A 13,130-nucleotide genomic window follows, 5' to 3' on the forward strand; every position below is an offset into this window, starting at 1 on the left:
TCTCGGCCCATTTAAAACAGACCCGGTCCCTATCGATACAGCAGCCCAAGCCCATTCTACTGCTAACCCTAACTCCCCCAAATATGCAATCGGCAGCCTAGGGTTTCATTTTTCCTTCTCCTCGTTCACTTTGGCGGCGGCTGCTTGGTCCGTGCGACCGCGCCGCGTGAGCGCGAGCGCCCCAGCAGGGTGCCCATCCCCAGCGCCGGTGGGGCTCAACAGGGTAGAAGAGAGCACACACGGTGTGTGTGGCAAGGCGAGGAATCACGGGCGCGGCAGTGCGAGCTCGCTGCGAGACAGCGACGGGAGCAGGCGGCACTCAGACTCAGTTCGGCGGCGGCGCTCAAGATGTCATCATCGCTTCCTCCTCCTACAAGGTATGCCATCCCGAGATAATGTCGTTCAGAATTTTAGATCCCCAAAATAGTGATTAGAAATTGTGGATTGTGGAACCATGTCTGATTTGGTTAATTTTGATTGTGTATTCGACTCTATTCCCATGAAACAAGTAAGATAGGAGTTGCATTTTTCACTCGATTGCAAAAGCATGTCTCGATCTAGGTAATGTATGCACAATGCATGGTAGTAGTCTGATCCCTGATGCTCTGTTCCATTTCTGAGGAAAATGAGTTCAATCTATTAAGGTGGCAGTTTGATCCCTGATGCTCTGCTCAATCTCTGAGGAAAATGTCATCCTATTGTATGCCAAATTTAGTTAATGTGTACTTTAAAAATGTGAATTTTCAGTGGAGAGGGTACAAGCAATTCTAGCAGAGCTGGAGCTGTTTCTCCAGCGGTGCTTATTGATGTGGATGCAGCACCCACTCCTGCTGCCATAGGTAAAATTCTGTTTGGAAATTTGTATTAGTAGTTGCATATTATTTACTGAAGCCAATGTCTTTGAATGGTCTTTTGTGCAGGTCAAGTAAAAGATGACAACATATTCAATGTGTGGAATTATGGTTTTAGTGTTGGACAAGGATTTAGATGTGGGTTTTGTGGCGCTACCAAGAGATCTGGAGGTGCAACGAGACTAACACAGCATCTAGCTGGGGTGCCAGGTGATGTCGCTTTTTGCGAGAAGGTGCCAAGTGATGTGAAGCATGTTATGTGGAGAAAGCATAAAGAATCTAAGGATAGGAAGAAAGATTTAAAGAGGACCAAAAAGAGGTTGGAAAATACTCTTGTGAGTGAGATGGGTGGAAAAGGAAGTATTTATGTGGCAAGCGATGAGGAGGAGCAGCAGACGCGCTTGTTAATGGCATTATCAAGGCAAGATAATGATTTGCAGCAAGAAGTGAATATGAGGCAGGCCTCATATGAGCATGGATCTGGTAGTTCATCTGCCCCAGCAGCTAGTAGCGGATCATGCAGGAGACCTCCTACTGTACAGCCAAGGATTGACTCATTTGTTACATCTTCTAGTTCTGTCCAACCTAGGATTGACACCACCTTGAAGGAAGGAGTGGTGGAAAAACTTGCACAAGCTTGGTCCAAATGGTTTCATGCAAATGACATTGCAAGGGTAAAAGCTAATTGTCCTTATTTTCGAGCAGCAATGAGGTTGACTCAAGAGTTAGGAACAACAAGTAGGTTGTTCAGTGGGAGTGACATCGATGGCCCATGTTTGGATGCTAACTATAAAAGCATTGAGGAGGCTGTTGAGGTCTTTAAAAGGGATTGGAAGAAATATGGTGTTACAGTCATGTGTGACTCATGGACATGTACGACAAGCATGAGTATTATCAACTTCATGGTGTATTGCCATGGGCGCATATTCTTCCATAAGGCTATCAATGCAAGTGAGCACATCCAAAATGCAGGTAATTTATGTCGTTTTGTATGTCTTGTAGATTATCTTTCATGATTCGTATGTGCTCTAAATTTTGTGTCTTTGCATGTCTTGCAGAATATTTGTATACACACATTAAGAAAGTGGTAGATGACATTGGCCCTGAGAATATTGTGCAGCTTGTCACTGACAATGGGGCAAATTACAAGAAAGCATGTGCCAAGCTTATTGATGAGTACCCCCGTATTGTTTGGCAGCCATGTGCCGCTCATACAATCAACCTAATGTTGAAGGATATTGGTAAATTCTCTGAGGTTGATGATATTGTCTCCAGTGCCAAAAAATGTACCAATTTCCTACATAGCCACAATAGGCTGCATAATGAGATGAAAAGAAGGATTGGAGGGGAGATAGTTCGATGGAATGCAACCAGATTTGGAACTGTCTTCATGTTCCTCCAGAGTTTGTGGGATATGAAAGATAAATTCCGACAGTGGATGGTCTCTGATGAGTGGAGGAACAGTGCTTGGAACAATGAGCCTGGCTTCAAGTATGTTGATAGCTGTATGACAAGTTCTCAGTGGTGGGATGATGTCAAGGTTGTCTTAGATACAATTGGCCCACTCTATTCAGTACTTCGCTATGTGGATGGAGATGAGGGGACAGTTGCTGGAATAATGCCAAGATTGTTGAGTGCCATTAGGGAGATGGAGGTCTATTTAGGTGAGGGGACACATAGATGCAACAGATACATGAGAGTGATTAAGGAGAGGGTTCAATATCTCTATGATGACACATTCATTGTTGCTAGTAAGGAAAAACAATTTATTCATGTCTAGTTTTCATTGGAAAACAGCATACTAATGTGTTCTCTATGCTTGCAGCTGCTGTCCTTGATCCAGTAGGGCACTATCAACACCGGCTTCATGAAAATAACAGGTATTTGAGAGCTCTCAAAGAGGCAATTGAAAGGCTAGCTGAATCGGTCGAGGATGGGGTTGAAGCAATAAGACAAATTCGTACCTTTATATCCTATGAGAGAAAATTTGATGGAAAATTAGCAAAGGGTGTAGTAGGCAAAATGCCCGTAGGTAATTTTTTTAATCACGACTGTCTCAATTTTTTGTATGCTCCTTCTGAATACATCATGTACCTCTTATTTTTTTGTATGCTCCTTATGAATATATCATGTACCTCTTATTTTTAGCTGATTGGTGGGTATTATTTGGTGGTGATACACCAGAGCTGCAGAAGTTTGCCATTCGTATTGTTTCGCAGTGTGTCTCATCTAGTGGGTGTGAGCGGAATTGGAGTACTTTTGCACTAGTTCATACAAAACTGAGAAACCGCCTTGGTTATGAGAAGCTGCGAAAGCTTGTGTATGTACGCCACAATTTAAAGCAACGTCTCAAGCAAGGTGTAGGGAAAAATCAAACAGAAGAGAAAGAGGCTGATCCATGTGCTCTGTTGATGGATTGCACATTATTTGATGAATCAAACCCAAACATGGATTGGTTGAACAGGCCAAAAATTGTAGATGATGATCTTTGTCTTGAAGAATTGCTTGGTCGGTCAAAGAAGAGGAAAATTCTTGCTTTATAGAGGGCTAATAGGAGGAGAAAAGGTAAGAGGGTTGTTGAAGATGAAGAAGAAGACTTTGTAGAAACTGAAAACGACACAGATGATAGCAGTCCTCATGGCAGCCCTGCTTATGTAGAATCTGCTGATAGTAGCTCAGCGAATGACACAGACAATGAACCAGAGCATAGGGATGGTAATTACTCATGTGTGAATTTACTTCTTTTCTTTTTGACCAAAGACAAAGAGGCTAATGTGTTTAATTATTTCAATAGGTGATACTCTGGGCACACACCAACAATTTGAAGAGCAACCAGAGGACGATAATCGAAGGGGACAGCGTGCTAGGAAGAAGAAGAGGGTTGAAGGATTTCTCTATTAGCTATGTGGTCTTTGTCTTTAGATTTTAAGTATGGGCTGTCTCTGAATTTGAACTATGGACTTTTGATCTTTTTCAGACCCCCTTTTATGAACTATTATGGACTTATCACTTATCTATGTTCCCAGTTTGACTATGAAACTATGAACTGGACATGCGTATGTTCTGTGCCTGTATTGTATGAACTTGTACGTGTTATGCCCTCCTGTGGACTGTGGAATATTGTATTTGTGGATCTCTTCTCTATTTCTAACTTAAAAGCATTTTTTCTATTTCTGTGCAACGAAATTTCACCCGAAATTTCGTCCGAAATTTCGCCCGATTTTTTTAAAAAATTTCGGTGATTTCAGCCAAAATACACCTAAGTTTGAACGTGCAGGTTTACACGAAATTTTCGAAATTTCGGTCGAAATTCGCGAATTTCGGATTTTTCGGCCCTGGCCGAAAAAAAACGCAAAACGAAATCCAAAACCTTGCTCCGGAGGCGTCGTCGTCGTCCCTCTGGATTTCACTGGGCTGGAGAGATCCGTCCATCCCACCTTGAGTCGATTTATGTTTGTTTCCTTTTGTTGCTCGTGTAGGCAAACGGACGGAAATTCGGGTGGAGAGAAATTTGTTCTTTATTAATCTTAGCTATTAGCTATTAGCTTGGTATAGATATAGATGTTTGTCGTGGTTTGAATTGTACCGTGCACATTACACATGACACTGTCACTGTAAGTCCGGTGAGATTCGTATTGACGCATGTTTTGCGAAGAAAAAAAAAATTGGGTGTAATGTTAATGTGGCCGGATAAGTATATGGAGGTCACTGTAAGTCTGGTGAGATTCATATTAACAGTGTCACTTTTTAAGTCTGGTGACATTCTTATTTACACTTGTTTCATTGAAGTTTTTATGTTCATCATTGATGGTTTGAATTGTTCCCATGCATATGACTCTGTTACTGTAAGTACTGAAATACTAATAGTAACACATGTTTCATGAAGATAGATGCTGGATATAATGATAACATAACCTTAACACTTGTTTCATGAAGATAGATGCTGGATATAATGATAACATAACCTGCTAAGGATTGGGATTCACTCGTTTGTTGCTGAAAAAAACTGCGAACCTTTCTGTTATCAAGGAAATGTTACGCCTTTCCTTGGCTTTTGTGTTATCAAGGAAGAGTGAAGGGATTTCTTCTCTTTATTTTAATTCTCTGCTGATTTTGATTCTAACTTCTAGGTTTACAATTTCAATTTTGTCATTTCTATGTAGAGTTTGAACTTTTGATTTCAATTAGAATATAATTTTATAGATTTCTTAATTTGTTTAGAAGATGAAGAGGACTAGAACTTTAACGTTACGTTGCTCTCGACCCGTATAACATATATATATATAGAGAGAGAGAGAGTTAAATGCACCAGCGACCCTCGAACTTGTAGGCGTGTGTCACATAGGTCCATGAACTTAAAAAATGCATTTCTGGGTCACTAAACTTGTTAAGTGGTGCACTGCAGGCCCATACCAGCCACGTGCACATTTTTTGCTGACGTGGCATGCTAGTATGACATATAAATGCACCAGCGGCCCTCGAACTTATAGGCGTGTGTCACATAGGTCCATGAACTTAGAAAATGCATTTCTGGGTCACTAAACTTGTTAAGTGGTGCACCGCAGGCCCATGCCAGCCACGTGCACATTTTTTGCTGACGTGGCATGCTAGTATGACACATAATTTTCATTTAACCCCTCACATCTATTTTTCTCATAAAAAATAGACCCCAGCGCCCACCCTGCTCACGAACACACCAAGCCGACGCAGACCACAGAGCCTCACCTTCATCGCGACTGCTCTGCCACCGTTCCCACGCTTGCTCCACTGTGCAGGTCTCTTCCTCCAGGCCGGCGAGCAGTTTTGACACGCGGGACTGCTCCGCCCCGCTCTCGCACTCGGACCAGGCGTGCGGCCCCGTGCACTTCGTCCGCTGGGGGCAGCCGAGCCGGTGGCTGGAGGTGTAGACGAGGAAGACGAAGATGACGAGCACGACGTGCACGGCGACGGAGTGGATGTAGCTGGCGAGGAACGTGGCCTTGAGGCCGCCGCGAGCGTGTACACGACGACGCCGAGCAGCAGCATGGTCGTGACGATGACGTTGGTGGCGAGGCAGAACACCAGGACGAGCTGGGGGCGGCCTCAAGGCCACGTTCCTCGCCAGCTACATCCACTCCGTCGTCGTGCTCGTCGTCTTCGTCTTCCTTGTCTACACCTCCAGCCACCAGCTCGGCTGCCCCCGGCGGACGAAGTGCACGGGGCCGCACGCCTGGTCCGAGTGCGAGAGCGGGGCAGAGCAGTCCCGCGTGTCAAAACTGCTCGCCGGCCTGGAGGAAGAGACCTGCACAGTGGAGCAAGCGTGGGAACAGTGGCAGAGCAGTCGCGACGAAGGTGAGGCTCCGTGGTCTGCGTCGGCTCGATGTGTTCGTGAGCAGGGTGGGCGCTGGGGTCTATTTTTTATGAGAAAAATAGATGTGAGGGGTTAAATGAAAATTATATGTCATACTAGCATGCCACGTCAGCAAAAAATGTGCACGTGGCTAGTATGAGCCTGCGGTGCACCACTTAACAAGTTTAGTGATCCAGAAATGCATTTTCCAAGTTCATGGACCTATGTGACACACGCCTACAAGTTCGAGGGCCGCTGGTGCATTTATATGTCATACTAGCATGCCACGTCAGCAAAAAAATATGCGCGTGGCTAGTATGGGCCTGCGGTGCACCACTTAACAAGTTTAGTGACCCAGAAATGCATTTTCCAAATTCATGGACCTATGTGACACACGTCTACAAGTTCGAAGGCCACAGATGCATTTAACTCATATATATATATATATAGTCGACTATGGTGTAGCAATCGGTATTTCGCCTTTGAAATTTGGCCGTCCTGACCGAATCCTGATCCGCCGCTGTACGTACGTAGTACTCCTACTATGAAATGAAATCCGCTGATGTAGTAGTATTCCATATTATTATATTTCCATGCCACCGCTGATCGTCCTACAAGTACAGTAGTACAACAGCTGCTCCCTGCAAAAGTACAGCTGGTTCCTGCAAAAGTAAAGACATCAGATGGAAACAGAAAATGCACAAGGTGGGAAATGATGGAAAAACACAAATGCTTTTTTTAAAGAAAATACTATTCTATAACTAAAAAATAGTTCAGAATAAATTCAAGCAAGCAGGGTCATTACTTGTTGTCCATTTATCTAAACAATGCACATCTAAACTTTAATTGGACTAACTAGTACTAGTCTAATGATCAAACAGGCTCTAGAGAAAGCAGCACCTAGCAGGCAGCAGTCCCAGGATGTTTAATTTGTGGCAACTGCCAAATCACCTCCGCCACGAGAAAAACGGCCGCCTTATATATCTTGGTGTCACAAGATCACTCTAGGCAGTTATTATATTTAATTATTACAAGTATTGCAAGCTCAAGATATTTTGGCCCGTTCGCATTATAAAATTTGAGTCTCGTCACTCTCGGCAGTTATTATAAAATTTATCTTCATTCGACAGGGTATCGAAAGATTTTCTATTTTTTAAAATTTGAGTCTCGTCACACGACGAAACAATGTTATGGCGTGACGAGACTCAAATTTCAAAAAATAGAAAACCCTTCAATACGATGTCGGATGAAGATAATTTTTATATGTAAATTGTAGACCTCGATAAGATCTACAACTTTATAGTTTTAATTTTTTTTCATTTGAGGACAGTAAGATGCTCAGAAAAATAATATAAAATTTCAGCACCATAATAATCGCCTACTAGCGCTTGCCGCATTAGAGCACTAATATATTATTTGTATGAAGTTAAATGAAAATACTTTTTATACCAAAGTTGTAGCTCTCAATGAGATCTACAACTTTGTAGTTTTGAGTTTTTTCATTTGAGGATGTTAAGATGCTTAAAAAATAATATAAAATTTTGGCGCCTCCAAAATAGAAAACCGCTTTTGAAACCAGCCAATGACTAAATTTGTCCGGTTTTGATAGTTAGAGGGTGTTTCTTAACCAGTTTTATAGTTGAAGGTTAAAAATTGAACTTCAGCGCGAGTTAAGGGTTGGAAAGTGTACTTTATCCTCGTTAAAATGACCAGTATAACATCGTAAAGATGTAAATCAAGCTACCGCTCATTGCTGAGAAACAAAAATATAATGCGTCCACTAACGGTACACAACCAGAGACATTGTCAGAAGCTGGGAGGGCCTGTTTGATACAGTACCTCCGGAATGTGGAAGCTAGCTTCCAGAATCTACCAAGGGATCCAAACAGCTCCAGCTTGTAAGCAGCTATGTGGAGAAGCATGCACATCTGTGCGTGATTGCGTCCAGAGGAAGACGCCGTCGCCGCTACAGCGCTGCTTCTCCTTAAGGGCAGTCTACCACTTGCAGCCGTCAGCTTTGGGCCTTGTTTAGATATCTGTGAGATTGTGAAAGCTAGATTTTAAAAGGAAGATTTCTAAAAGCTGGATTATAGTAGCTATGTTGATGGATTGTTTGGATCCACATATTGCAAAAGTTTGGACTGGTTACTTTTTAGTGTAAAATTATCGTATTGCCCTTACTCATCATTTCTCAGCCTGTTCGTTTGGCTATGGCTTATCGTAAACAATCGTAAATTTCCAGCCGGAACAGTATTTTTCTCTCACACAAACCAGCCAGCAATACTTCTTCACGAACCAGCAACGATACGAACCAGCCAACCGAACAGGCTATCTTTTGGTTGCTGCTATGTGAGTTTGAGGGGCAAAATTGTCAAGTTGAATCCAGAAGCTAAAAGAAGCTAGAGTTGCTCAGCTTGCTGGATTGTAGAATCTAGAGGGTCCTGGATTGTAGAAGCTGACTAAAAGCTGGAGCTGTTTGGATTCCTACCTGACGTCTAGAAGCCAGCTTCCACAATCTGAAGGAATCCTTACGGGGGCCTTGGTCTTGGCTCAGGCTTAGGGCTTGCTATCTAGCTTACATCAAAACACGAAAGAAGCCTTGAGCCCGGTGGGCTGGACCTGGACATGGCGAACCCATCCGGGTGGCGCCTAGCATCAAGAATATAAGTGCGTGATGTTGTATGTTTTCAAAAGTGTGTGATGTAGTAATATTGTATCGTTCTATTTTTACCGACCATTTATACTCTGCCTTCGAGCATCTTCAATAGTTCTAAAAAATAATTAATAAATCAATGGATTTTTCAAGTGGCTAAAAAAAATTGGAAGCATATTTGTCGGGTTCCTCCAACCATTTTCAAAATCTCATTTCTAAAATATAAAAGACATTTTACATCGGGAATTCCGGGCTATTTTCAGATCACCCCAATCACTTTTATACTTTCTCTATTTTCTTACACATTTGTATTCGGAACACTGCCTTACTCTTCGTATTCTTCCCCACGCCCTTCCATCTCAAGATTGGCTGATCCATACAAGCGTGTATTTCCGTGTGATTGGTCGATTACCCCAAGTGCGCAAAGATTAGGAGTTTAGATAGGAGTTATTGGAGAGCGATTTCTTTCAATCTTGCCAAAGAAATCAAGATTCGGAGTGGGGTTTGAAAACTCTTGGAGATGCCCTTACCATGCCTCTTCCTTTTTCAATAATCACGCATACTCCTCGATGGCATAATTTCAACCGCCACTATGGTACCAACTTCTTAATTAAGAGCAACTCAAGTAATAAGACCTCTAAACAAGCCCCTAAACTAAATTTTGCCTACAAGCTGGAGCTGCCTTCTAGTCTTCTACTACTACCATCCACCCAGTCTTTCATGTATCTCAATTGAAGGCTGTGCGGTGCTAGATAGACCCTTCTCAGGTATTGCCAACCTTGACGATCTCTCCGGCCCACAGCGTTTTCTGGAGCGTCGTTTCATTTCCTGCTGCGTGGAGGCAATTCAGCAAGTGTTGGTTCAGTGGTCCAATTGGCCACCGGAACTAGTGATTTGGGTAGACTTGGATTACATGAAGCGGATTTTCCCGTATGCGCCTGCTTGTGGGGGGGGGGGGGGGGGGGGGGGGGGGGGGGCAAGCGGCGTTTCAAGGCGCGGGGAATGTGATGGAAACAACTCAGGAGCCTGCTGAGCAGCCGTTGTCAGACGCGCTACAAGAGAAGCCGCGGCTCAGTGAGCGTGCAGGGAAGCCCAATTCCAAATGGATCGGTGGTGAGTGGAGTGGACCAAGTGATCTGCCCAGGTCCAGAAGAGAGGTAGCGTGTGCGTTTTTCTTTCTTGCCAACAGCCTGCGAGCTGTCATCTATATTAGCTGGTAGAATCTGCTGCCAAGGGCATGTATTAACGGAACAAGTACCTATCAATTCTAAATCCTGTCCTCGTGAATTCTTCTTGTCGTCCCCGTCTAGTTCTTCCCCTTTCTGCTTGTTCCTCCTCCTTCCCTGAGTTCATAAGCCGCAGCCGTCGAACACCCCCATTATCCTGAGAACTTCAAATGGAAGATCAGAAATCCGTTCCCTCACTCCCTGGCACTAATTGATTTGATCCAACGGAACTGGTTATAGTTATCCCTCTTTACAGGATTATTCTGACAACTTTATGAATCAGATGCTAGTCCATTCCCTGAATATACTGGTTTTCTCCAATTCAAAATATGAAAGAAATTCTTCCAATGCAACTGAAGACACCTAATACAACAAAATCAGTTAGCAATTACTAGCACCTTTGACAGTTGAGCCTGTCATGCATCCCAACACTGTAAAGAGAGCGATTTTCACATATCAGTAAAGATGAAAAGAACAGCAAAGAACATAATATCTGTGTTGTATAGAACAGCAAAGACCTTAAAACAACAATGTTGTATTGAGGCTTGGGCATCCTTGCACGAATTGTATAAAGTACAAAAGGTACAAATGCAACCCATAATATCAGTGTTATTCACCATTTGCAGCATCATATTTAAATGGCTGTAATGTGCTCGTACAATACAACATTCTTTTGAGTTACAACATACAACAGCACATGTAGATCACTGGGCATCCCGAAGGACCTTCAAAATCAGATCAAAATTTAGGGGACTGCAAACACCAACCTAGCCAAAGCCTCAATCAACATGATCATCTACTACAGCCTGATTGTTCGAGAACAATGGTTCCCTTTTCTTGGGGAAACCAGGGGGCTCCATACCTGGCCCCCGGTACTTGATCTCAGGAGTACCCCTAAGACCAGGCTCAGCCGAAGCAGGTCGGTATTGGATTCCAGATGTCCCTGCATATCTAGTAGGGGACACATACCTTCTTGGAGCACTCCTCAACGCTCCACCCCGCAGATCCACAGCCCTAGTAGCATCAGAATAACCTCGGTCGGTAGTTCTTGTAGTGGCATCCACATAGCTTCTATCACTGGCCCTTGATGTTCCATCAACATAGCCCCGATCACTACTTCTTGCTGCGCTGTCTGCAAAGGCTCTGTCACTAGTTGGATGATTCAGAAGGCTCCTTGTTGGTGCTGTTACAGATGTGTTAAATGTCTCCTCTGGTGTCCATCCCAGAGAATCCTTCTTTTTCACATATACTTGCCAAATGCCGATCAGGAACAGGAGGAAAAGCAGTGCCGGTCCACTCCATACCACAGCATTGCTCTCTGGCTTGTACACCGGGAAGTTGGACTTATAGATGGCAATGTGGCCATCCCCAAGACCCAAGATCACCAGCTTCTCCCGGTCCGCCACAATAACAGGCTTCCCAGCTGGTTTGGTGGGCAGCACACCACCAGAACCTGCAAACACAGATTTGATGTCCTTGATGGTTGTAGCAAACAGCGGCCGAGGCGCACCGACTCTTCCATAATACTGAGACGAGGTGTTGAAGACAAGGATTTTATCATGGCTCGCCACCAAAAGGTAACCCTTGATCGTCTGTATTGCAATGGGGTTGTCAATCTCAGATTTCTTGATGGCACTGACCCGGCATTTGAGGCTGGAAACGTCACCAAGCAGCAGGACATGCACGAGATCACCAGCTTCGGTGAAGCCGTAGGCCTTGAATCGCTCAGATGGGTCGAAAGAGTAGGCCCTGACGCTGGTGCCATTGAGCGCTTCAGCAAGTCCCTCACAGGGCGTCTCGCGGACGGACATGGAGCGGAGGTCGAGGGAGGCAGCTCCGGCCTCGGTGAGGAAGAGGAGGCGCTGCTTGACAAAGGCGAGAGGCGTGGACGAGGCGATGGCGGTGCCGTAGAGCGTGCCGTTCTCGGTGAAGACGCGGATGCGGCCGCCGGCGTCGCAGGAGAGCACGTAGCGCGCGCGTCCGGCGTGGTGGGCCTCGAGGTGGACGACGGGGGCGGCGTCGAGGCCGCGGACGAGGAGGCGGGAGGAGGTGGTGGCGAGGGTGAGCCAGTCGTCGCCGTGCGGGGACGACTCGATGAGGCGGTGCGCGGCGATGGAGCCGTCGGCGTGGCCCGTGAAGAGGAGGCAGTCGGTGCGGCGCGGCGAGAGGTAGGCGAGGAGCGCGGTGACGCGAGACTGGCCGCCTCCTCCGGCGGCGGCCTCGAGCTCGAGCAGCGCGTCACCCGCGGCGGAGAAGACGAAGACGCGGGCCGCGGGAGTCCCCGACGGCGAAGTACTTGGTGAGCCCGTCGGCGTCCTCGTACGGCAGCGCGGCCGCCGCCGCGGCGTACGCGCCCTCCCCGAGCCGTGCGGCCGCCGCGAAGTGGAAGCGCTCGGACCAGACGGGGCGGCGCTTGGTGACCGCCACGCCCTGCCGGGAGCGCCGGTCCCCGACGGCCGCCGCCGGGGCGGCCGGCGGCGGGGGATCCGGGTCCGCGGATCTGGCGAGCGCGGACTCGAGCGCGTGGACGGACCTCGCGAGCGACTCCGCCAGCTCCTCCAGCCTCGCGAGCTGTGCCGCGTGCCGCTCCAGCAGCACGGCCTCGGCCGCCGCCGCCTCCGGCGCCGCGGCCAGCACCGGCGCTTCCTCCGACGCGGCGGCGAGCGGGAGGAGGAGGAGGAGGGCGGCGACGCGGTGGGGCATGGCTGTCAGTGGCGGTGAGCGGGAGGCCGTGTAGGGTTTAGAGTAGCTAAAGGCTGGAGCTGGATTGAGGGATCTGGACTGGGGGAAAGTGGCATCGAATTGGGGTGCGGCTGGGACCCACTTGTCAGCGAGGTGCTACGCACCGGCGGGCTATCAGCTATGCATCGCGTCGCGCGTGCGGCGTGCTGGAACCGGAAGAAGGGCGTTGACTGTCAGCTGCTGTGGGCCCAGGATGTCAGTGGGACGAGTGTTTGCTTGGCGTCAAATAGTTCTTCAGTTTTTTTCTTATTTTTTTATACAGTGTGCACACGTCCAACATGCACGCACATTCGCCCCTATGAACATACGTACGTAAACTCTACCCTTAC

General features: G+C 46.4%; 1 protein-coding gene and 1 pseudogene across 1 annotated transcript; one reads left to right on the forward strand and one right to left on the reverse strand.

The window, feature by feature from the left end:
- Positions 1-348: 348 nt before the first annotated feature.
- On the forward strand, positions 349-5,758 carry LOC136523273 (uncharacterized). Its single transcript, XM_066517009.1, has 7 exons — positions 349-377; positions 748-839; positions 921-1,823; positions 1,910-2,515; positions 2,677-2,883; positions 3,000-3,175; positions 5,627-5,758. The coding sequence occupies exons 1-7, from the start codon at positions 349-351 to the stop codon at positions 5,756-5,758; spliced, it is 2,145 nt and encodes a 714-aa protein (XP_066373106.1).
- Positions 5,759-10,586: 4,828 nt separating this feature from the next.
- Positions 10,587-12,839, reverse strand: LOC136519658 (uncharacterized membrane protein At1g75140-like; annotated as a pseudogene).
- Positions 12,840-13,130: the final 291 nt, after the last annotated feature.

Source organism: Miscanthus floridulus, chromosome 18, assembly GCF_019320115.1.
Source record: "Miscanthus floridulus cultivar M001 chromosome 18, ASM1932011v1, whole genome shotgun sequence".
Lineage (NCBI taxonomy): Eukaryota > Viridiplantae > Streptophyta > Magnoliopsida > Poales > Poaceae > Miscanthus > Miscanthus floridulus.